Below are 25,189 nucleotides of genomic sequence, written 5' to 3'. Positions count from 1 at the left end.
CGTATAGCTAGCCCAAAATACAACATTGACGTCGACATCATTAGAGCCTGTGTGTACCACCTTTAAAATCTTTTTGTTTCTTCTGGACACTTATATCAATCTCTTCTCTTCCCCGGGTCTCTCGGCGGCCCACCTTGAATCATGGCACTGTTTCGATTTACTTTCGCATTGAATTACAGTACAGTTATTATATGCGTTGGCAGCCAGCAGAGAAAAAAAAACAGAAGCCCGATTAAAGCTGACTTAGCATTACTAACACCTCCAAAACGATCAGAATTCTCTTCCCCATCAATGCCGCGCGCTGGCCCGAAGATTATCCCGGTAGCCACTCCAACGGCAACGTTCAAACATGCCAGGACAAGAACGGGAAGAGATTATGCTTATTCACGTGGGTTGCCCATGATTGCACGGGCGTTCCCGATCTTGCCATCTGCCCATCCAACGGCCCGGATCGATCCTGGGGCGCGATCTTACTTACTTGAACGGCCGGCAGGGACGCAGGGTGCACAGTCATCAGAGCCGAGCCGAGCCGGAGTATCAGCCATGGTTTACCTTTGCAGAGCGGTAATTGCGACAGTCATCGGTGAAGAAAGGACGGACGGGCTCTGTTGCATTTAGCCCAGCCCTTAATTTGCGGTAACTATGGTCGCAGTAGACCAGTCTATGCATGAACTGCTGCTACAAGATCTGGTAAAAAAAAACCTGGAGGGTTTAATTTCCCATTGATACCTTTCTTCTCGCGGGCACAATAGTAGTGTTGATTTAAGGAGCATTTAAAAGCGCACGTGAGATCTTGGCCATGCGATGATTTCACCTAGCCGGCTAGGCGTATGCACGTTAAAATTGATGTGATCGTAGCAGTACACCAGTACCGGCGGTAGAAAAACAAATAACTGCTGCCTCCGTTTCATTTATTTTTTTTAAACTAGCATGGTGACCCGCGCATTTGCTATGTCTGGTAGCATTTATGTTTGTAATTATCTTGCACGGAGAAAATTGCAATCTATGTGTGTGGGCTATTTCTATTATGGGTGTGGCTATTTTCTCAGTCGATTGATTTTTAAAAAAAAACTTTAAATCACAGTCGACACATTAGAGCCAGTTGGATTAAAATGTGAATGTCATCCCACTCTCACATCTCCCATGTGTTGCCGTTAGATTAAGATCAAACGGTCAGCACGTCGATTTATGTCTAACTAAAAATCAGTAGATCGACTTCTCTATAGCAAAATCGTTTTATTACATTTGCTTGGATATAATTGTGTCCTATATATATGTTATTATTATATTTTTGTAAATATCTTATGCATAGAGAAAATCCTAATAGATGTATGATGATTCCCGTTGTCCATGGTAGTTTAAAAAAATTATTACTCCATATATGTTTAGAAGAATGACGATCAAGTTTTAGTTCAGTTATTGTATCATCCAGTCTCTAAACGTTAGTTGGATAGCGTTAGCTAATTAGCCCATTCCATCTTGAACTTCAAAAAGTAAGCTATTGTTTTTCACCTTGTTGGCTTATATAATATTAACTTGTATCAATGAACTTTTTTTCCACCACTTAGAAGCAGAGCGGATTTTTTGCACCTGTGTTCGGATTGCCATATACATGATGGCAGACCCCACTCCCCACCTGCTGCCTTGTCCCTCCTCTCTCTCCGTCAAGCGTCGTTGTGCCGCTCGCATTTGCATCCGCCCGTGCATTCCCTACTTCCTCAGCGCATGTGGCGGGGACGGGACCAGGCACACACGCGAATTGCTCGTGCTCGCCAATGGGCGGGGAGGCGCGTATTGGAGGAACGACATCTGGAGGAACTTCTCGTGCTCGTCGGTCATGGGCTCGCAAGCTTCCCGCTCGTTACCAACGGCTCGATAGTTGCGCTACCCATCCCCCTCCTCTCTCCCTTTCTCTCTATACTCTGCCGGTCAGGATGGCGCATCACTGATCGGATCCAGGGCCACCCTTGATAGACGGAATCTGGACATGCCACCCACCGTCGCCGCGGGATATCCTGTCCTGCATCCCGTCCAGCAGGCCGATGTCACAGGCTATGAGAGAGAGGGAGAGAAGGGGGCGACACAGGGTGGGGAGAGAGACCAAGAGACAACCGCCCCACATGCTAGGATTGCATTAAATACCAATAAAAAATTTCTTACAAAATATAGATACATGTTACTATTTAATATTTTCATGACATGTGAAGAAAAACAATGAATTATTAAAGTTCAAACGCCGTAACACATATTTCATGTAACATAGTATATTACTTTTGGCATCACAAAAACAAAATATTAACTTAATTATCAGTAGTTATAACATATTGGGTCTATATGGGTCTTAATTAAATCACTTTAAAAATTTATTCTAGCCCATCAAATATATTCATACTTCTTAATATTCTCATGATACCCTGACGTAGCATATATATCGTCTAACGCCGGATAAATAAATATTTGACTTAGTTAGCATATTGGACATACTGCGAGCAATGCATGTGCATGATTTATATAACTAATACATTTTGAAATACAAACCATAACCAATCTCAATGCCCAACACATTGAGACGATCTAGAGTGTGAATGCACACCGTCGCAAGAGGCATTTCTTAGGTATCATTTATGTAATCTAGTGTCCTTCGTCTCTCCTTTTCTTCTCCCGCTCTCACACAACTTCTCTCCTTTTCTCTACGAATCTTGTGTAGTAATCCCGTCACCCTAGAGTAAATCTCTCTCTCTCTCGCTCGCCAAACTGGTAACACTTCCTCTTGCGATTTAATTTCTCTCAGAGATAAGGAAGCATGCGTGCAGGTGGACAGGTGGAGCAGTCGGTGGTGGCTTCTGGTTTGGCATGCTCCACCTTGACGAAGGGAGCAGTATAATTTAGTAAATCACCGACTTATTATGGATCGGAGAGAGTAATTAATTTCATGTAGTCAAACGTGCAATATAACACTGGAAACCACCATGGTTCCAACAGCGCCAAAATCTCCAAATAGCATGATATATTTATTCCAAAACCGGATACTTGATGATGGTTGTGCATGCATGCCTAACATGAACATAGCACGTATGCAAGCACGTATAGCATATCTGTGGAGCTGCAGAAAAAACTTTAACGAATTTTACTCGCATGGATGGTGGTTCACTGGTTCATCAATTTGACTATGAGTACAGCCTAATTAGTCCACGTCCTCGTTTAGACGCCAGACGTGCACGACTTCGATGCGGAATCTGGAATCATGCACGTACGGCCTTAGCGCACCGAGGCCCCATGCATGCGTTTCGCGCGCGAATGACCCATCCACTCGTGTCCGCACAGCACCGGAATTCCGAACCGAATCGGTCCTCGCTCGCAAGGAACGTACGTAACGTAAAACAAATATCTACAACCCTTAGATCCCAGATCCAACGTCCAGATTAATTGAGGTGATGTGGATCAACGTGGAACCTCCACTCGGTACCCCTCATATTGCTTTTGGTGTATAATAGATCTTACATGTATCTAGACACTTTTTAGAAAATGAGATACATTCATTTTTGAGCAATTTGAGACAAGAATTATAAAACGAAGGGATTACTGTATTTTCCCCTGCACACTGCTTTGGAACACATGAATTTTGCAGACATTTCCTGGCGCGAATTGGGCCGGGGTCCGAGGCCACAACGATGGCGACGAATCGCCTGCATCCGAGGAAAAAGGAGGAGGAAGTAAGTGGGAGAGGAAAGCAATGTGAGTGGAATCGCCTTCGCGGCCGAGGATCGAGCTCTCCCCGCTTTGTTCCTCTCCTCCAATTATATGCGCCCTATAAACGAACCCCGTCACGTTATCCTGTTGTGCTCGCAAGCTGGGAAAGATCGAAGAGCTTGATGAGAGCCTCCTTTTCCTTTCGTTTTCCCCTTTTGCCCGGACAAAGTGGCAGTACTACTAATCTGCACATTTCCTCAGCTTGATGGCTCCCCTGCAGCCGTGGCTAAGCCTATTCTTCTTCTTCTTCATGCGTGGGAAGGGATAGAATAGATGGCTGGATAGAGATACCATTTCCCTTTCTTTTTGGGCAGGGGAGGAATCAACATCTGCCAATCGAGAGAATAATTGTCCTCGCGGAAAATTCTACTTCCACCATGTGTCAAAAATATGATAAACCCCCGCCGCTGTACAGTGTACACCCCTCTTGGTTTGCTTTCCAGATGCAATCAGCCAATCATGCAAGTGCAACGCCCAATAAACAATGCGTTTGCATAGTACTACTGGAGTAGTATAGTACTAATACTGCTTCTAAATAATTTGTGATGGGACACGAGGATCGGAGCGTGCGTGACGAGAGACGGACAGATCTTTTTGGCAAGCGGCCAGTGTCCACTTCGGGCTTTGCGAGTCCACAGTTCACGCAGGTTTTCTTCGTCAGCATGTGATCCTACTGTGTAATAAGTGTATTTTTACAGTCTTTGGCTTCATATACGGCCGCAGTTAAAACCGGGGTGGTATCTCGAAAAGATCAGGATTACTACGCTTCTGCACGCAGGCGGTTACGCCAGGATTTCTGCAATTTTTTCTGGTAACACATGGCAGATTGACTGTATAACTGAATAAACAAAAATAAAATGAACATTGAAAGCGGGCGAAGATTCAAGATTCAACAACGGAAGGGACGAAAAATATTGAAGGCAGCCGGCCGGGTGGGGTGGGTAGCCAGGTAGTAGGGTATAGCTTCAGGTCCATGTTTAAGAATGGAAGTTAATTGGAGTTCGTTCGATCCATACCATGCACGCCAAATTCTTTGGTCGTACGAACCGTGTTTAGTTTATGGGCCATATATATACACGTACGTTGGACGTTGCTTTATTTGTTTATTGTGGCTTTGGTCAATATGTAAATAATACCAGTACTAATAATGACGCAGAGGATAGCAAACGTATTCAGCTCCCTGCGGATTGACACTGCCACCTTATCTTTGTTTTGTTGACCTGCTAAGCCATCGGGTTTAGTTAATTTAGAGAGGCTCCGGAGACTTTGATGAAGCCCGCCCCAGCCTTAACTTCGATTAATGTGTGAAACGACCCTAAAGTCAAAGGCATAATTTTTTTTGGTGTGCCGCATCTCATGGCGGTTACGCATGTCCCATCAGAAATTCAGAATAGCATTTGAACATCCTATTTGTTACATTATTATTTTTAGGCATAAGTTTGAACTCCGATCGAATACACAATCCAATTCCTTGAATTCTGAATATGAACAGTTGACTGTATTTTTTTTCTTCTAAAAGGTTAATCTTTCTCAGCCGGTTCTCCGTTGGTTGGCACGATGGCAAGTCTGAAGAGAGGAAGAGATCGACGTGTCATGCGCTCAGCAGTCGAGCAAGGGCACACACGTAATTAACCAGCACACACAGACACACATGCGTATCTGGTTGCATGCATGCACCGGTCGTTTTCGGGCCCCTTGCCTACACACAGTCCAGGACGACGGACATGTGTGCTAGCTCTCCTTGTAGCAGCAGCAGCTGGCGCCGGTCTCTCTTTTTCGTGAATGCGCGTGCCCGACGAACCAGAGTAGAGAGCAAACAAAAGAAAAGAAAGAAGGGCCGGAGACGCCAAAAAGTTTCGTCTTTGGCGCCGTGACATGATGCTTGCCACAAAGCTTGGCTATGGAAATGTGCGTCCCGCGCTGCTGTCACCTGCCCATTGGACGGTCGACGGCTCAGGCTGACCCCATGCATCACACGCACGTACTACGGCAAAAGCGATCTATCCATCCATCTGTATAAATAATCTGGCCGGCTTCATGTTTCCATTCCATCGGTACGTGTGTGCGTGCGAATTCCGTGTAACCGATGAAAACAGGAAGCCGGCATTGGCTAGACTGCATAGAACGATACGCAAGTATTTAGAAATGAAGGGAGTACTGGTTCTAATTCGATTTTAGCACCTACTGCTGCTAGATTTTACTCCAACGTAGGAGTGTTCCGTAGTATGGCTTGCCTTTCATCTTCGATTGTTTCGTTGATCATCTCCGTCTGCTTTGTTGCTCGCCACAGGCTCGATCGATCAGCCGCTCCCTTTTCCAATCCAACAAACAAAAGCCTTTTTCATTTCAATTTAAGGTTCCATGTATGTAGTTGATGGATGGATGGATGACTCGACTGATGATGTTGTCTGATGATGATGATTACCTCATCACCAACCCCTCCTCCCTTCGCCTTCCCCCTCAGCTATCATGATCAACGCCCAACTCCAGGACAGCGACCCGTCTGGACGGTTGTAGATGCATCCACGTGGAGCGCCTGCACTAACCACTCCACGAGCGACGCGTGGCACGTCTACCCCGCCACGTCGGATCCACTGATCCCGCTGCGGCTCCCTGCCGTGTGTCCCTTCATGTGGCCTTGCCACCGACAGGGACAGAGCAGTGCTTATCTCACTGATGGGAGCTGGTGACGCTTTATTCTCTTTATTTTTTTCTTTTTTCATTTTTTGTTTCTCTTTTGTCCTGCCAATCTGAGTCAAACAAATGGGTCATACGGATTGGATGGAGAAGAACATGAACAAGAAAAAGAAGAGAACATCCCTGTATATGTATGTTGCGCCCAGCATCGATCCATGTCTGCTTAATTGCTTCCCGTACTTTCTGCCAATTTCTTTGCCGCGCTAATCGTTGCGTGGATTAATTAACTGTTGAGTCCCTTGCAAGGCATTTGATTAGTTAAGATTCAGCGACCAATGATGCTAATTGTTCGCAAGGATCCACGACATTGCTCATGTACTTGATGTGAGAGTATTCAGTTTTCAGTTTAATCCCTTTCGTGGGCAGACATCGATACATGCACATGCTGCTTTACCACCGATGGCGATGTCCATTGCTCTTGGCATTGGCATGTGGCTTAATTGTAAACCGGATTGCAAGTGTTCTAGAAGATGGCAATTAAAAAGCTTCATCAACGTTTTGGTAAATTAGCAGTAAGAAAACTTTCCGTGTGAAAGAACATCACTGGAGAAAAGTGGTTTGTCTGTTGTTAAGTTGTCTCGATTTTTCTTAAATCTTGTTCATATTTAGTTTGAAACTTTGGAGTAGCAATCATCCCCATCTCCAAGTCACTCCATATATAACATACAAACTAAAAGTTACTCCCTCCGATCCTAAATTGTTATCGAAATATTACATGTATCTAGACGTTTTTTAAGAATGAATACATTTGGGCAAATTTGAGTCAAGAATTTAAAATCAGATGGTTTACACACTTTCACTTGCTGCAGTGTGGCTTAGGGCGGTGACTAAGATACTGAAAACTTTCAAGCAACTGCGAATTAGCAGAAGTGGAAAGAAAACACAAAAGGTTGTTATGGAATACTAGGATGTAGCTAGAGTTTTTTTTTACCTTCGCTCATTTACACGCTAATTAATGCCATTTGGTGTAAGTAAACAATTATGCTCATTTACATGCTAATTAATGCCACTCCTAAAGTGCCGAAATAATCTTGATTTTTGTCTTAAACTACATCCGTTCTTAATGTAAGTTGTTGGCTTTATTCTCTAAACTAATGTATCTCTCTCATGTTGATGATCTATGGTATTATTATGCTAGCTACAGCATTGATCCCCATCTCCGTTCTTTTCTCCTCATCTAAGAGGTAGTGCTTGGGGCCTTTAATTTCTTTTCTGTAGGGCCTAGCCAGGCAGTGGTTGGGTGTGTGTTGGAACCAAAATTTGAGGAGGAAGCAACACTAAAGCAAGGAAACCCCATGCCTTTTAGCATAACAAAACCCGGAGCGCCTGCCTTTCATGATGCTTAGGTTTAGCTAATATGTGTCTTTGGCCACTAATATCATCACCAATTAGCCCACCACGCTTTTCATGATGCTTAGGTAGTTTAGCTAATGTGTCTTTCTTGATCATCTAACATAGTTAATTATGTATTAGCCCACCCCTTTTGCCTTTATCAAGAGGTTGATGCTAAAGTTAGGGGCCTCACTTCCAAGGAAATCTCTTTTAATTATAGTATGGTTCTCATCTTCTTAATCACCTCTAAAGGTCACATAGTATTTACTAGTATTACTTGTTGCTTTCACATACATCCATGAGGATACCCTGCTGCTACACTTAATTTGATCCGCAGGTAAGACATCTACTAGATCCAAGAGATCAAGACCAATGCCTAGGGAGCTATCTCTTTGACCATTTTTTTGCTGCTAGCTAGTGCATGCCCATTGTATCACTGCTTACAATTTGTTTGAGCTAGAGCCTACCTTGGCTTCCAAAGATAATCTGCATAGAGACATATAAGCATGGTAACCTGCTAAGGCCAAGTTTAGTGGGAATACTAATTTTTGTTCAGGACCTAAATATAATATTTATGTGTAGATAGTCCAAATTGCTTTTGGAGTGATGGTGTCCGGTTTTATATATATTCGGGTTAATGGAATCCATCCGATAGCTAGCTAGCATTGAGGAACACGTCATGGGAGAGGTTGGATTAAGTACGTGTCTTAATGTCCAAGTGATAGAGTTATAAAGCATAACTTTGGGCGGGAATTCCCCTCCATATGTGACACGTGTTTACAATACATTACTTGCACTGCCCTTCCACTATATAAGTATACAACTAAGAATGTTCCTCCAATTATACCTAACTTGCAATAAACCAGACCAGCTAGTCTAGCTTACCACTGCAAAAGAATTATTATGTTTTCTTGCCTTCTCTGTGTTGTGCTTCACTTTCATGTCGTGATGTGATGTCCAAAAGATAAATAGTGCTTGTTCCTTAGAAAAAAAGATAAACAGTGTGAAAGTAACAGGATGCGGCATCAAAGGGAAGACGTAGTACTAATTTTAATCTCCCTTTCTCTGTGTTAACTGACCCCACAGTCCCAAGGACAGGGTCACATGCATCATTTCAACACATTTGATATTATTATTTTTTGTCCTAGATGTTTGTCAAAGAGAGAACTAGAACTGGTCCGAGAATTACCTGGATAAATATTAGGCCGACAGGCACTCCACAAATTAAACCTTGTGGATGATGAAGGTGAAAGTACATGCATGTTCAACTAGCACCAGATCAACATGGCAACACTGTCAAGGCCCTCAATATCAGGACAGATTGCTTGCTCTATCTCTCTCAGTTTCTGTCCAAGCATGAACTTTGATCTCAGGCAAGGGGTATGCATACAGGATCATGCAGTGGTGAGACGATAATAATAATGAGAAAGTGACTGGGGACGTGGAGATGCAGATGGGAGATGGAAAAAGGTTTTTGGCTAGCTATAGCTTAGCTTAGGGGCCCCTCCTCCACTCAGATCATTGCTTCCTTGGCCTTTCTATCATGTGTGTGGTGAACAGAGACAAGCCACCTAAAGATGAGGGGAGAGAGTTTGGACCATTTAGGCCAGGAAGCATTCTGCTAGCTCAGCTCAGCTCTGCCAGCCATCCCCCGGCCCTCTCGTCTCATCCCAGCCCTCCTGGCTCCTACCACTGGTTCACAGCCAAAAAAGGCACAGAGTAGAAAGGGAGAGGTAGAAGAAACCATTTTTAATCGTGTAGTAGTAATATATCCATGTCCATGCTAAGTCTATGGACTCCAATCCAAAGCAAAGATGGAAAAGACCAAACAAGCTTAACCTGCTCCCCTCACTGCCTTTCTCTTTGATTGGGCTACATTTTGTACGTACTATACATTTTAGCCCCCCTCTCTCTGTACATTGGGTAGCTGCTTGTGGGGGGGACCCTTCCTTCTTTGGGCTGGGATCGTCTTCAAACTTCAACAGAGCCATAGCAACCCCCTCTGTAGTCTGCACTGTACCTTTGGAGCAGCAGAAAGGGGGAGAAATGGATTGGATTTGCGCAAATCCAATCCAATAACCCAAGTACTGCTGCTGGTGCTGTGTTGCTAGCTAGATTCAAACACAAGATGCGGTGCACCTGAAAACCCCAACACGGTTCTCTCTCTGTCCGCGCACTTTCGATCCGGCAGAACGACCGACTGGACTAACTAACCACTAAAGCTAAATAATCGTGGGCTTTGGGCGCCATCAATTCGGCGACTAGCTAGCTCGTGTGCAGCTGCAGAACATAATCTAAGTAAGGGTTAGCTGTAGTGGAATTCTTGTCGGCGTGGCGAGTGCTGCATGCACTGCTCGTCGACAAGACAAAGTACACGGGATATCCATGTCCGGTCTAATCTTTGTTAAGCATACCACCCGTGCGTGTGTGTGTATTTCTGGTCAATTAATTGCGTCCCGAAATCCAGGCGGTTGGCAGCTTCATCATCGATCCCTAATCAAGAAATGGATCAATCATGCATCATCCAACTGCAGCATTGGATCGCTAGCCAGAGCTATAGTAGCTCTGGGGATCATCGAATTAAACACAAACTTAATTAAACAACCATACTGAAACCGGAAGCTGAGCCGGACTGTCGGAGTAGTATCTTTGACCAATCTATGCATGCCTGCCTGCTCCGGCGTACGATAGCCTGTCCCGCTGACGGGAGCAGCAGCTCTGTGAGCCACTGAGCCGCCAGTTACTAGTAAAACTAGCAGCAGGCTCAAGTGGACGAGTTTGGAACTGAAGCTGGGGGGAACGGGAGTACGTGGCTAGTACTAGTACTCCGTAGTAATTAGTGTGCAGATCTCAAGCTTCACACATTTTTGAAAATCAATATCCGGCTAGGCATTGGGGGGGAGTTAAACGAGCTAGGTTGCAGCTGATCGATCTGACGGATCTAGAACTAGTAGTACTAGGTAGCTGTCCGTGCGCCTGTACCTGCACGTACGACTTGCCGCGGCTGCTGCTGCAGACTTTCTTAATTTGGTGCCAGATTAGCCAGCCGCGCGCTCTAGCTGATCACACACATGGTGATCAGTAATCGTGATGTGCATGTCCCGTCCAGCCGTGGTCGACAGTTTCCCGTGCAGGAGTTATAATCCACACGACACCGATTTCAATTCCAACAGCGACTCCACACGTACGGATGTACGGGCCGAGATGCTACTAAGCAGCGTTCGTTCCGACAGAGGACTACGGTTCCTGTCTAGTACACTCCACACGCGTGCACGAACATTAACGTCAGGAGTAGAGCACACGTATATATGCAGTGCAGTGTGTGGCGTCGAATCGTCGATCGTCGCCTAGCCAGCTAGCCAGCTTCCTCCGGTACGTTGTTCATTAGTTGATCGCTTGATCCAGGATTGCTAGCTAGCCAGATTCCTCCGGTACGTTGTTCGTTAGTTGATCGCTTGATCCAGGATTGCTAGTACCTCTGATATTCCTAAATTCTTGTCATGTTTAGTTCAAATTTGAACTAAAACCATAACGAACAACAATTTAGCATCGAAGGGAGCACAAATTAAACGGTCGACGAGCATATATATCATACCGTACCATACCATACCATATCAGCCGCGATCGATATATATATGATCCAATTAAGCCCGGCCGTCATAATCTAGCTAGATCGATGGATCGATCAGCTCGGCCAGTTGTTACTAGTTCTTGCCATGGAGAGTAAAAATGGTGGCGGTACAGGTTATAAAGATCTTCGAATGTACTACGTACGCGGGGTACGTGTTTGTAGTCAGCAAGGAGCCAAGGAGGGCCAGCTGATCGATCGGACGCCGCGTGAAGCATGCATGCACGTACGAGTACGACGCGCGGGGCGGAGAGGGTTGACATTTGCATGCACGATCGATCGAGTTTTGGTGGTAAGGTATACTATACGAGTTTGCATTGATATATAAGGCCGGCCTAGGTACGTACGGGATCGAATGAAATACTACTCCGTATGTTAGTACGAGTTTGCACGCGTGCGGGTACTGCAAATTTTGAATCCTCGTGGGTTCGTACGTACGTACGCCGGCCGCGGCTTCACTCGTCTCGTCTCATAAGTAACTCTCCGGCCGTCGTCCATCGTTGACAGCACGCACTTAGCACTGTATCTGTATGTAGCTAGGTGCAGTGGTGTGGGCCGTGGGGTAGCAACTCGAGCGAAAAATTAAATTCCGGAACAGTGGATCGTATGAGAGAGAGCCACCGTGGGACGATAATCTTACATGTCTCTCGCGACATCCTTTTACAAGAGAAACTATCGCGCGATGATGCACCCGCATGCATCAATTATTCCTCCTTGCCCGTATATATTGATGATGCATGACTCACGTTTGATCTCCTCCGCGACGCTCTGTACGTGAAAATTGTCGTTTCTTCGATCCAGCTCTAAGCGGTACGGACGGACGGGGATCGATCAACAATGGGGATTAGTACTGTACAGCTACCGCGATTTCATTTACCGTACGATGCAAATCAGTCCCACGAATGCAGCCATAGTTACTATGCAACACGTACGGTTTAAATGCTAGCTCCCCTGAAAAAAAAAAAAGCTAGCTCGTGTCGTGCTGCATATATGTACGTGCACATGCCACGCCATGCTCTGATGCTCGCTTCGGTTCTGCCGGGAAGATGATCGACCATGGACCCCGATTAGTAAGTACTAATTCACTAAATTCATTCTTGACTCAAATTTGTCCAAACATGAATGTATCCATTGTTAAAAAACGTTTAGACATTTAATATTTCGATAACAATTTAGGATCGGAGAGCGCACAATGGGCGGGCGCCCGATCGATGGTCCATGTACGTATACGTCGATGCATGATACGTACTCCGTGCTCACTACTGCGATCTAATCTATCGGTTGTTGATATCCCCAGCGGCAGCCGATGAATGAATCGGGACATATATGTATAGGGCTTAGCTGCAGAGATCGGCAGCTGACGCTACTAATTAGCTTGTGTGTTGTTAGCACGTACTGTACTGTATTACGCGGCCAGAGGCGCAAAGATGATACGTACGGGCGATGCATGAACGAATTGACAGAGCTAGAGGCTAAGCAAGCTTGCGACGCAAACGGTACGTGTACGGTGTACCGCTGGTACGGAGATTGCCTCTGCTGCGAGCGAGCTCCTTGTCTTTTTTTTAAGCCGCAGAGTTGCTCTTTGAGAGAGGGCTTGTTAGCTGCTGTGCTGAGGGCCTGGAGGCGCGGCGGCCCAAGCCCAGCTCCGGCTGCTGTGCTGTCAAAGTGTCAAGTTGGCGTGTGACGTTCGGCTCGTGAAGGATAGCAGCACCAGGCTTTTTAGGTACGGGCTAGAATGAACCGTGACAACAAAGCGGCCATGCATGCGAAACTGGGCCTTTTCGGTTGGATTTGAGAGTGTCGATAAGAAGTGCCCCACGAGAGTCTCAATTTGATCGATAAGAACCCTAGATGACAAAGCGTGCTCTAAGCTACTGGAAGCCAGCCGCCAGGAGCTTTGCGGAACCCTAGCCGTCAGGAGTCTTCGGATCAGCGGTTTTCTTCCGGTTCCTCTCGTCTTCGACCGCCGATATATTAGGCATCGGGTGACGACGGTAACCATAGATCAACGTCTGGCTTCAGTTCGTCTACTTTCTTTGTGAGGTTTTGTGTTCTCGCGACGGCGTCTTGGTGGAGGAGGCGACGGCGTATGGAATAATAGTCTCCCGGCTCCATTCTCTTCCTGGTGTAGTCAACACGATCTACTTCATGGAGCTAGTGGATCTCGCGGTTTGTTTTTTCATTATTTGGGTCTTCTTTCTAGTTGGTTCGGCGACGAATCAGCAGATCGACAACCTCCCTTGCAAGGAGTGTCCCCGACCAGAGTGCTTTCAACGATATTAGGTTCTCATCGGTTGCGGTGAGCGACTCATGTGGTTATTCAAAACCTATAAGGTTAGTAAAGCTTGTGTAGCTTTGGTCTTCTGCAATTTCATCACCGAAGATATGGAGAGTTTTCAAGATACGGATGACGGGTCAACAGTTGTTTACTTCATAGAATCTTGATGTAACTTTTAGTTTCATTAGGGTTTTGTGTTGTTGGTTTTCGTTTCAATTTCGATCACTTGTACTTTTTTTTTATCAATAAAATCAGATGTTTCTAAAAAAAAAGACAGATAAGAAATGGGTAGTGCCCCCACGAGCTTCTGGTCCGTTTAAAGGAGAAGTTTTCTTGGTGTAGTTTAGGTTTTCAGTCCAAATAAGACTTCAAAAAAGTTTGGTGTAAATTATAAGGGCTAACCGGCTACGCATAGTGGTCGACAAAGGCCGTCTTCTCTTGTACGATCCATGTCACTTAGAGAAGATAATAAAGTACATCCTACGATAGAAAATACTAGAACCGGTGTAACCCAAGTCCTTAATATAATATAGATATATATAGTGGGTATATTACACAAGGAAACATTTCATGTCTAGTTAGTCTTTTGACTTGTCGCCGCATGAAGCAAGGGAGGATTCGGGTACAAACTGAACCCTCCTTTGTCCTCCGACGCAAGCCAAGGGCGCCCTCCCAAGAGCCAAGGCCCCCCGGCGTCGCTCACCGGCTAGGCGCGCATGGCCGAGATCATGCGGCGCCAGTAGGCCCTCACGATATGTCCAGCCGGAGTCCTCATACAGGGACAAGTGCTTCCAGTCCGAGGCCCTGCTCCGGCGCGAGGGTGTCGACGTCGGCGTGGATGAGCCTGCCGCCGTCAAGGAGGAGGAGGAGGACGACGACGATGGCGTGCTCCAAGCCGCCATCAACACCTCCAAGGACGAGGTGGCATCGCTGCTGCGAACGGCGGGGGAGGAGTCCGCCATCGCCGAGCTCGCCATGTGGCCAAAGCTCGACCTGGCGCTGCACATGAGCATACCGCCGCTCCTCCCGCCGCCGTGGAGGAAGAACCTGCACCGTGGGGGGAGGTGGGGGGGGGGGGGGTTGCACGTCAAGGAGGAGGAGGACAACGACGACGACAACGGCTGGGTCTAGGAGGACCAGCCGTGGTCGTCGTGGCAGCGGCGGCAGCAGGAGGGAGCGCCGCCGGAGGACGGGGAGATGGCGGACCAGTCTCCGGTGGAGTGCTAGACTCGCCGCCGCCCGTAATCGTCATCGACTCCGAGTAGTACTACTTTTAATATTTTGTGTAGTAGTTTAAGATTTGCATGTATGAACTATCTATTATCAATGCAACTCGTTTTTATCTTTTGTTTTTCCAATTTGCGTCCTCCCTGCTGGATGCACCCCGTGACACAAACGGACAAAGGCTTTTTTTATGTCCGGCCCGAGGAGTGTCCATCTTGACGCGAGAAAAGGATGATAGCGAAACTACGCAAGTTATCAGGGGCGACCGTGCAACTCGAATATACGAGCAAAATCTTGCATTTGTGCTGCCACGGCACAAAACGACAAAACGTCAGCACAATCGGTGGACTGCTCTCTTAACTGAACAGTAAGTATGCTCTCTTAAATGAACAATAAAAAAATTAAGAATGATTTAGGGGTGCAAAAAAAATACGTACAATTGAATTAGCTAGAAGATATGGGTCAGTCGCAATTAATTTGACCCTTGCATGATTAAAAAATAACTTGAGTCAGGCCGTTTAAACCCGACTGGGCCTAGAGCTTCAGCTCGGCTAGAGGCCCATGCAGCAGTAATCCGATTTGGGAATTGCCTCCCATGCCCAAGTCCAGGCTGACTCCTGTTCCTCTCCCAAAGACAACGTGCATCTGCGTGGGCAACATGTATAAGAACATCTCCATTCGTCCCCTCATAAATCGTCCGGTGCATGGTCATATGGGGTCTGGTGACCCGCGCTGCCTTTTAGCTTCATCCGGCATCCTGCTAGCCTCCCAGTGAGTAGGGTGTGGATTGAGAGCGCCAACAAAATTGATGCGCCGCGCCGGCTACCTTTTGGTTTAGAGGAGCGGGCTAGGTCGGTTTTTTGGCCGGCCCGTTTGGGGGTGCTAGGGGAGCAAGTGGAGATGGTCTCTAACCGTGAGGATACTGACGGGGATCGATGGGCATATTTGTTGCGATGCTGCAAACGGTTTAATGCTCCTGCCGCCTGTAAGTGCACATGCCATGCTCATGACCGAGGCTCACTTCAGAGCATCATGGACCGAGGCTAGCTTCAGCTCTGCTGGGAAGATGATGAATCAACGGCCTGTAATGAAGTTGTGTATGTTCTTAGCACGTACGTATGCGGCCACGGTTGCTTGTCTCAACCACGTCGCCCCCCATGGCATTCCTATTCTATACCTCTACACGTTGCCACAACAATCTTCATTTCTAATTACCCTTTGACTTGTCGCCGCACGAGACATTTGATTTCTGGTTAGTCTTTTGACTTGTCGCCGCATGAAGCCTCCTTTGTCCTCCGGCGCAGACCAAGCGGCGCTCTCCCCAAGGGGCAAGGCTGCGGCTGCTGCGCGCGGCGTCCCACCAGCTGGGGTTCCTTGTCGTACACGACCTGACGCCACTCTCTGCTTTTTAGCTCCCCGTCCAGAGTCCAGAGAGCATCGTTCCGGGTCGGATTAATATCTACTCCATCGTTTTGTGGCGAAAAGATGTCAGTGGTGATCGGTGTACATGCCTATTCTGGACGCGCCCGCCCGGCATGCCCACGTGAAGGCCTTTGAGTCGCGGGCAGCGTCTCTCCGCGCTGCCACCTTCGATTTCACATCAGGTCTACTACTCGTACAGAGTAGGTCTCAAGGCGAGCCGCCACGCTCCAGCCCCTCACAAGCAAAGCTGCAATACGCGACAAACAGCGAAAGCTCGACGCCCCGGGCCAATGGCTTCTTGACACGTCACCGCCTTCCCTTCAAGCCCTTCAAGTGCCTTGCCGACGTGGGGACCTAGCTAGGCGGGGGTTTCAATATAAAACTGCAGAGCTAGCTAGCACCGACTAACGACAAAGAAAGGCAAATAAGCTTGGGGCTGGGGCCCGGCCAAATGGCGCCTCCGTCCTGTCCGTCCTCCCGGCCGGGACGGTGCGGGGATTCGTGTGGGCCTCCCTTCTTCCTCCAGGCGTCCTTGGCTCAGTGGTAGGCGATGATTTTTCCCCTCTGCTCAAACAGTTTCTTGGCTGCCTGCTTTCTGTAGGTATTGTCTTTAGGTCACCTTCTTGCTTTCTTTTCTGTTTGCTCCGCTTGCTTTTCGTCTTGCTCGATCCATCCGGACCCCCCCACCCCCAATGGTGAGAACTCGCCGGCCTAGATATGCCGCCGGCCGGCTAACAAAATCAAGCAAGGTGGCTGTAGAACGTGCTTACCGATCGATCGATTCGGCAGCTTTAGAGGTCTGGTAATGGAGAGGGGACGGTGCATGGAGGACGATCGATGGGCTCGGAGAGCAATGCCGCGCGAGGGCGTACTGGCTGCACGGGGAATATCTACCAGCCCTAGCTAGGATGTGGGTGCGCGCCGTCGCCGGTGACCTCAATTTGGCGGACCAAGCGGCACACATACAAGGGTGGTGGCGAGGCAAATCCAGACTCGAGAGGGCTGGGCTTGGTGACCGCGCTCTGGCCACAATGATGCCGACATCGGCATTGGGCTCCCGCCGGCCACGCGCTCTAGCTAGCTCCTGTGGGAAGCGTGAGCATGCACCGCTAACGCACGGACATTCGCCGGCGGTGCTTGCTGCCTTGGCCGGCCGGCAACGCATGCAGGTCAGTTACTCAGTTTTGCTCACTGCCTCCTTCCTGCTGTGCCTTAGGAAGTTGCTAATTTTGAGGGAATCTGACCCACCAATTTTTCCTTGGTTGTGTTCCTACTTCCGGGCCGGGGAAAATCTTAAGGAAGACTGGCCGAAGGTTCCTGACGATCCACGCAGCATGGGCTCAGAGGTAGGGTTTTCTCAATCTGCCCAATTTATTTGACAAGCTATGTATAATTATATCGGTTTAATTTGCCATATCTAAATTGCCTGATTTTTAGTTACAAATAAGTTGATTACTCAGTTGTTGGGTATGATTTGTGCTTTAACTAAGTATATATGCCTACGTGCTTAACTAATTCGCTTAATTTCTGGGTTCTGGTTTTGCTCTTTTTATGCCATATTGGGACTTCCATGATGTAGCAGCAGCAACGGGCTTGTAAAACATCCCCAAAAATACGGTCTCAAGAATGCTTATCTTAATGTAGTAAAAGAAAAGAGGATGCCTGACGAACTAAACTTTGTTACCCCATCATGACAGTCACTAGTATAGGCTTATGAATGACTAAATAAGCCTCCATACATGGTATCTTGATTTGACAATAATCATATATGCCGCGTACTTAACTAGTTAATTTAAGAATGCATTACATTTTTGACCTTTAAGTTTCAGTTTCTGACCCATTTAGTGGGATTTCCGTTTTTCTTACCAATTTATCAAAAGTTCTACCAATAACGGTCTCATTTAAGCTTTTAACCCGAATCCACTTTGTTCTGACAAGTGGGTCGTACGATCTAGTTCCATCCCATCGCCGTCAATGCTACCTAATCCGAGGATGACGCCTCGGTCCTGGGACGTCTCAGCCTCGCAAAAGCCAGCCTAATCCATCCAACTCGCAATCTGATCCAGCAAAAGCCAGCAAGTGTAGGAGGACTATTAATTGTTTGATTGCATCCTACTCTACTAATCCAACTTTGCATCCGTCGTTGTTCGTCTTCTTCCTGCTCGGTCTCTCTTGATCCATGAAGCTCCTTCCAATGGCGGCGGCCGGGGGATCAACATTCCGGCATCTCTACCTCTCCACTTACAACTCGGTCGTCTTCTTCGGATGGTGCGCTCCCGATCCATCCATCCATGGCTTGCATTGGATCTCCCTTGCTTCCTTCTCTTGGGTTTGGCCGTGAAGTTCTTGGATTCTTTGCATGATGTTGTACTATATGACTACGCGGCATCAGCCGTCAAAGCTTAAAAAACATTTTTATTTTTTATTTTTTTTGAGTGAATTTCATTTACTATTTTTTTATGGGATCATTTGTGGCAAAACTTTGGCTAGATGGGGTGAAAAAAAATGAAAATCTCACTAAATGGGGTCAAAGTTGTAGAAAAACTAGAACTTGAAGGTCAAAAATGAAATTCACTCTTAATTTCATGCCTGGGTTTGAGTTTTATGTTTTACTTAAGCTATAATCTGACTTCCATGATATAGCAGTAGCAAAGGGCTTGTAAGACACCATCAGAGTACAGTTGGAACAATGCTTTCTAACTGTAAACATGTGATGAAAGAAAAGAAAGTACCTGACAAATTGAACTTGTGAACCCATGGGTTTGCTCAAACCGGGCTGCTACCTGAATGTAATAACATAAAAGACGATACCTGACCAACTAAACTTTTACCCCTTTCACTTATGGGTCCTGAAAGTCCCTAGTATACTTATGAATAACTGTATAAGCTGTGATACATGATATCTTGATCTTGACAAGCTATATATGCATGTGTACTTAATTAGTTAATTTACTGTCTGGGTTCAAGCTTTATGTTTTACTTGTGCTACAAACTGACTTCCATGATGTAGCAGCAGTAATAACTTGTAAAACACGCCCAAATTACGGTCTGGATAATGTTATCTGAATGTAGTAAAAGAGGAGGATGCCTGACGAACTAAACTCTGTTGCCCCTTTCACATGGATCCTGACAGTCACTATAAACAAGCTGCGATACATGGCATCTTGATTTGACAACCTATATATGCCTGCGTACTTAACTAGTTAATTTAATGTTTGGGTTCAAGTTTTACGTTTCCTTAAGCTATAATCTGACTTCCATGATGTAGCAGTAGCAAAGGGCTTGTAAAGCACCATCAGAATACAGTCTGAACAAGTGAACAATGATTTTCTAAATGTAAAAATGTGATGAAAGAAAAGAAGATACCTGATAAATTGAGCAAACCTATTGGTCTTGAAACTCACTAGTATAGGCTCTATGAATGACTAGATAAGCTGCCATACATGACATCTTCGAACTTAGGAAGAAAATCAACAGTCACAGTGCAGCTACCAAGCCTGCCAAACCCATAAATGCATCCAGCAAGGCTGCACATCGTTTTTTCTTCTAGTGCGCATATGATTATCCATACGCAGATACTATGGAATCACAAACCTGGCAATAAAGAGTTCATAGGTAACGTCTCTATGTCAAACCTGGTAACTATAAGAGTTCACACTGAAATTTCAAGTTTGGAAATATTGTCGTTGCATATATATCACAAGAGATGAGCTTGGACACAGGCAAATAATACGAAATCACAGCTCCTACAGGAGCAAGCATACATAGATAGAATAGCACAGAGCAGCACACAGAGCCATATAGGTAAAGCATGTCTCCGTTAGCACGGTGCACAGACATGTTATTAGTATTACCCTTACGCTTCCATTGAGGTTGCACCTCCTCACTTACATCTTATAAGCAGCGGCCTGCACCATCTCCTTCCCAATAATAGGGGAAGAGGGGAAATGTATGTGCGGCAGCACGAAATAGTTTTAATCGTGCGCTGAATGCTTGCACAGGACATGTCACCTAAGCTCTTCTTAAGCGTTTCCTCCCTCTCCAGTAGGTCCATTGGAGTTCTCACCGGTTGCACTCCTGTTGCTATTTTGTTTCGCCAAAGCCTGCACCCCAACAAAGCAGAAACTAAAATCAGCATACCAGTGTCACTGAAAACTAATTTTGGGAATTATGTAGGTGGAATCAGAGAAGCAGTAATATCATGTTTGCAGGAAAATTAACTGCCAAGCTCAATTATAATGAGTGGCATATTTTGGCTGTCACTCCAAGCAGCCACTGTACAAACGTGAAATATCACTATGCTGTTACCAGGCTTAATAGTGCTATGGAATAAGCAACACAACTGTCAGACAAAAGGCAATAGAGTACACTTGCCACAATCATACAAACTAACATCTGAAAAAGCTTAATTCTAATGTAGCCAGATGATATGCTACATCTGCAATCTTGTCATCTCAGGACAGTTCTCGCAACGCTTTGTTGGAAGGTCTGCCATTTTCAGCACTGTGGTTAGGCTTCTCCATTCATATGCTTGTCTTCCATACATATACAAACTTATTGTCTATGCTGAATTTACAAAATATATTAACATTTAACTCCTCGTGAATTATTCTGAAACTATCAAGGCAGCCACATGCATAGAGAAGTGACCCTTTGAGTTCATTCTTGTTGACTTATCATAGATATAGGAACAGACATACATACATTCAGGCTCATTGTCTCAAGATGGGTATTCTGTTGAATGATTTTCCTCAGTCAGGTTAAGACTAGGTAGTCAAATGAAAAACGCATATCAGTGGGCAATAGCAACATCTGCTCAAAAGGAGAAAAAGCAAACTTTTTGCTGACGAGCAGGAATTAATTATGTCTAGTTGAGCGTCCAGCTTGACACTGCTAAAACTAAGATAATTCTAAGGCTGTGACACACTGACTTAGTTACCCAAATCCCTAAATATTTAGTCATCTTGAGCTTACTCAGGTGAAAAGATGGCAGAAACCACAGCCATTTATTCAAGGAATGACGATACAACATGACTTGGAAACTGGATTTTCATCGATATAAGTGGACTACAAGTGACAACGGGGCCATTAAAGTACCCTCTTAGCATCTGTCAGTAGTTTCTCCAGTTTCTCTAGATTACTGGCATCTGCATTATCAGCATTATTGTGAACAGACCTGCGGATTTGTACAATAATCAGATCAGGAGTGTACACAGTAAATGACACTGTAAGACATTGTAAAAAGTCGGAAGGGCTACCAGGCAGTAATCTCCCTAAGCCTTGACTGTAGATTTGAAGGATCTTCATCCTGGTTCAGAACCAAAGTATCTTATCAACAAGCATATGAATCTAGATCAAATCTCTCAATATGGCCATCTTGGATACAAGATGGGCAATAACAACCTAGTCTGGAAAAATTGACGGTTTGATCAGATAAACAAGTAGCGATTTTAAGAATTTTAGCATCATTGTTTCTGTAAAGCTGCATTGGCTAAAGATACTTGATTTCTTTTTACCAAAAGAATACTTGATTACAAACACTACATCATGCATACTGAGTTTTCATGGCAATAAAAGATTGCAACAAGATCAAAACTTGGCAGCTACCGGTACCATAACTACACAAGCTCTAAAGAATGCACTAAGTAAAGTATTCTGGATTGTTTTACATTGCTGGTACTTGCGCCTCCTTGATATGTGTTCCTTACGGCTCCCGCAAATTGCTGATAGCGGTCATATGTGCCTTCAATGCTGAAAATGAAATGAATTGGACATTGTCTTAAAATAACATTTCGAAAAATCTGAATTTCAAGTTCAATACTGTTGCGGCAGTTTACAAAAAAACAACAACTTAATAATAGGGAAAATTGAACAGTAGCTCAGGTATTTTCTCTTGTAATTTGGTGAAGACCTGTATAAATATTCAAAATGTTATCTATATCTGCACGAAGAATATCTACTCTGTGTTAACATCTTTTATATCACAGTGTCTTTTTCTCTATCTAAAACTGGCTGCTTTGGGCAACTATTATTATATAAAGGAACCCCAAAGTAAAAATTCCGTATTAGACTTGACATATCCATATGCATTTTCCTTAGCCTGCTTATGTTCCTTGCGTTCCACATATGCTAGTGGACTCGAAACTGACATCGCACTGTCAAGAAAAAATGCTATCAAAATAAAACACACACATGATTTTGTCCCTTTCAGCAGGATCAAGATCCTAGGTTGGAAATGATATCTTGAATGCACAAATATGAAAACTATATATCTTTATCTTTTTTATGTCGTTCCCTGCAAAGATCATCGAAATATTTCCGTAGTCAGTAGGAAAACCCACCTATAGTATGCATCAGGATATTAGAAACATAGCCAAGAGGGATAAATGATTTATCAAGGAATAGATTGTTCTATAAAGCTTTGTTAAGTACAAGTAGAAATGAATATTCAAATACATCAAAACAAACTTTTGAAAGAAGTTTCTGTTTAAGTTTTCTTAAATGTGCCGATATATTGCAAGCACCATCAAGACTAACGGAGGGGTTGTTGGACCTGTGCTCCAGAATTTGAATATACTGTATCTCCAGATGATAAGAATTTTTAAAGATCATATTCAAATAGAGATCTTACCATGGTACCAGTTTTCTAGAGCATGAAAATATAAGCCTTATGGTATAGGTTTCTACAAGCATATAACTTTTCGTACTGTTAGTATTTACTCCACAAATTTTGTGTTTTTGAGCCTAAAATTAATCACCTCACTTTCTTGGTAGGGCATTGGTTATGTCAACTGGAAATAAATTGCAAGAGATAGTATATCCCATAAAATCAAGCCAAATCTCCGAAAATTGCAAGCTAGCTGCCCATAAACCACTAAATGGGTTATATACTTATACTAGCTTTGTGCCCGTGCTTTGCTACGGAATCGGCAAAAAAGAAAATTTACAACTAAAGACAACATGATAGTCAACGTATGAACCAATGCCATAATGCCTGATGATCGGCTTTGCTGAATTTGAACTCTGCACCCAAACTCATGGAAATTGGAGAGGAAAGGCAGCAGTAGAGACTATGTAAGGAAGGATTATGACTTGATGTTTTAACTCATGGGTCAATCTACTTGTCAGGGGTGACAAGATAAGGGTTAGGAAGAAGTGAAATGAGGACCACCAACTCCAAACGGGTGACAAGAGAAGGGTTAGGAAGAAGTGAATTGACGACCACCAACTCCAAACTTTATAAGTAGGAAAGATATGGACAAGTAGTCAAAATCTCCAATATATAGGCATACTTGATCATATGCCCCACCTTACTTTGCACTGTGCAAGGTAGGAAGAACAACATTACACTTCACTTTTGCTTGCAGTTTAGACTTTAATTTGATTATCTTTATTAGAATCCTTGAGCTTTTCCAATTCCTTTGAAGTAAACACCAAATCTATAAATTTCTGCATTGTTAATCTGATGTTTCGCACATTCATTCCTATGCTATTTCCATCTTTTAAGGGTTCCTCAATGTTTTTCTTTGCACTACTCAAGGTAAACATCATATATGGAGGAATAAATACTTGCCAATGAGCATCTTATTATAATATATTGTCTTCAGATAATATCAAAACCATTTTAAGTTTGATTTGTTAAATTTGTATAAAATTCATTTTTGGTTTATTTCATTTCTCCTAACGTGGACTAAGAAAGAACGGCATTTAATATGGCTAGTGAATCTTATCATCTATTAAGTAACGTGTATTGATGAAAATATTTCATACTAGAGGCAACAACATAATCTCAACATTTTGGTTAGATTCTTCAATTTTCATTTTAGGTTTTGGTGGTTTGAAAGATTAGAACGCCAGTGTTGATTTCCTTATTTAAATAAATACCCTCCCAAGGATTCAAAAGTCTTCTTCAGAGAAGTCCTCTCCCAAAGACTCGGAGGCCCTCCTCAAAGGAAAGCTCCTCCTAGGGGAGGGGCCTGAAACTCTTTGCCTAGTCAAGACATAGTACCTGCATTCATGGCCAAGCCTTTGTTTGCAAGAAGCCTTGTCTTAGATCTCGTTTCAAGGGGAAATCAAGTCTGAGCCTAAGGTCAGGCAGTAGCTGGGAGCCTAGCAGAAACTACATGTCAGCCATGGACTCCATTACCCATTCATTCTTATCCTATTCCTATGTTCATCTAGTTCTAGGTTTTCAAAATCCTGTGAATCGAAGAGTCCCTTGATGTTTTTTCTTTGGAATACTCAAGGTAAACGACATTTATGGAGCAAGAAATACTTGCAAATGAGGCTACAACATAACATCTCAACAGTTTTGGTAGATTCTTCAATTTTCATTTTGGGTTTTGGTGGTTCCAGAGATTAGCATGTCAGTTCTTGAAAAGAGTTTGCAAAGCAACATAATATTTACCCCGAAAACGGATGACTGAAGTGTCAATTCCCTTGATAAAATGAAGCTCTCCCCCAGGGACTCAAAAGGCCTTCTTCATGGAGAAGCCCTCTCCCAAAGACACTGAGGCCCTCCTTAAAGAGAGACCCCAACTAGGGGCCCGATAATTCTTTGCCTTGTCAAAACTGGTGCCAGCCTTTGTGGCGGAGCCTTCTTTTGCAAGAAAGTCTCATGAGACCCGATGTCTTCTTTTAGATCTCGGTTTGAGGGGAAATAAAGTCCAAGACTAAGGTCAGGTAGACGCCAAGAGCCTAACATACACCACCCATCAACTAGACTCTATTACCCGTTCATTCCTATCATATTCCTACGGGTTTTTTTCTTCCAAAATCCTGCGAATCAAAGAGTAACTCAATGTTTTTCTTTGCACCACTCAAGGTATACGTCATATCAAAACCATTTTAAGTTTGGT

At 44.7% G+C, this 25,189-nt stretch overlaps 2 protein-coding genes across 5 annotated transcripts in view; one reads left to right on the top strand and one right to left on the bottom strand.

Annotated features, from left to right (window-relative positions):
* Positions 1-16,448: 16,448 nt before the first annotated feature.
* LOC112270679 lies at positions 16,449-23,792 on the top strand. Of its 3 annotated transcripts, none has more exons than XR_002963080.1 (3): positions 16,449-17,500; positions 17,630-17,677; positions 18,517-18,917. XR_002963080.1 is itself a non-coding variant. In XM_024458682.1 (3 exons), exons 1-3 carry the CDS (start codon positions 17,240-17,242, stop codon positions 23,488-23,490), a joined length of 552 nt encoding a protein of 183 aa, XP_024314450.1. In that variant the 5' UTR covers positions 16,449-17,239; the 3' UTR covers positions 23,491-23,792. The 3 variants fall into 3 exon arrangements, 1 of the variants encoding a protein (XP_024314450.1); XM_024458682.1 differs by adding an exon at positions 23,460-23,792 and having other exon boundaries at positions 16,449-17,677; positions 18,517-18,599; XR_002963079.1 differs by having other exon boundaries at positions 16,449-17,677; positions 17,914-18,917.
* Positions 19,983-25,189, bottom strand: part of LOC100824579 (agamous-like MADS-box protein AGL14-like) — a 16,615-nt gene continuing 11,408 nt past the window's right edge. Inside the window, exons 2-5 of one of the 2 annotated variants that reach the window (XR_002962763.1) lie at positions 22,001-22,082; positions 21,590-21,639; positions 21,306-21,507; positions 19,983-20,434 (exon numbers count right to left, since the gene is read on the bottom strand). Coding sequence is in view for 1 of the 2 variants with exons in the window: in NM_001301380.1 (NP_001288309.1) it covers positions 20,354-20,434; positions 21,429-21,507; positions 21,590-21,639; positions 22,001-22,082 (292 nt within the window). In the remaining variant the exon portion in view is untranslated. The remainder of the gene's footprint in view (positions 20,435-21,305; positions 21,508-21,589; positions 21,640-22,000; positions 22,083-25,189) is intronic. The other variant, NM_001301380.1, reaches the window with a different exon arrangement.

This window comes from Brachypodium distachyon, chromosome 2 (assembly GCF_000005505.3).
Source record: "Brachypodium distachyon strain Bd21 chromosome 2, Brachypodium_distachyon_v3.0, whole genome shotgun sequence".
NCBI classification, from domain to species: domain Eukaryota; kingdom Viridiplantae; phylum Streptophyta; class Magnoliopsida; order Poales; family Poaceae; genus Brachypodium; species Brachypodium distachyon.
Note: the sequence above shows the minus strand (reverse complement) of the source record. Positions and strands in the feature narration are given on the sequence as shown.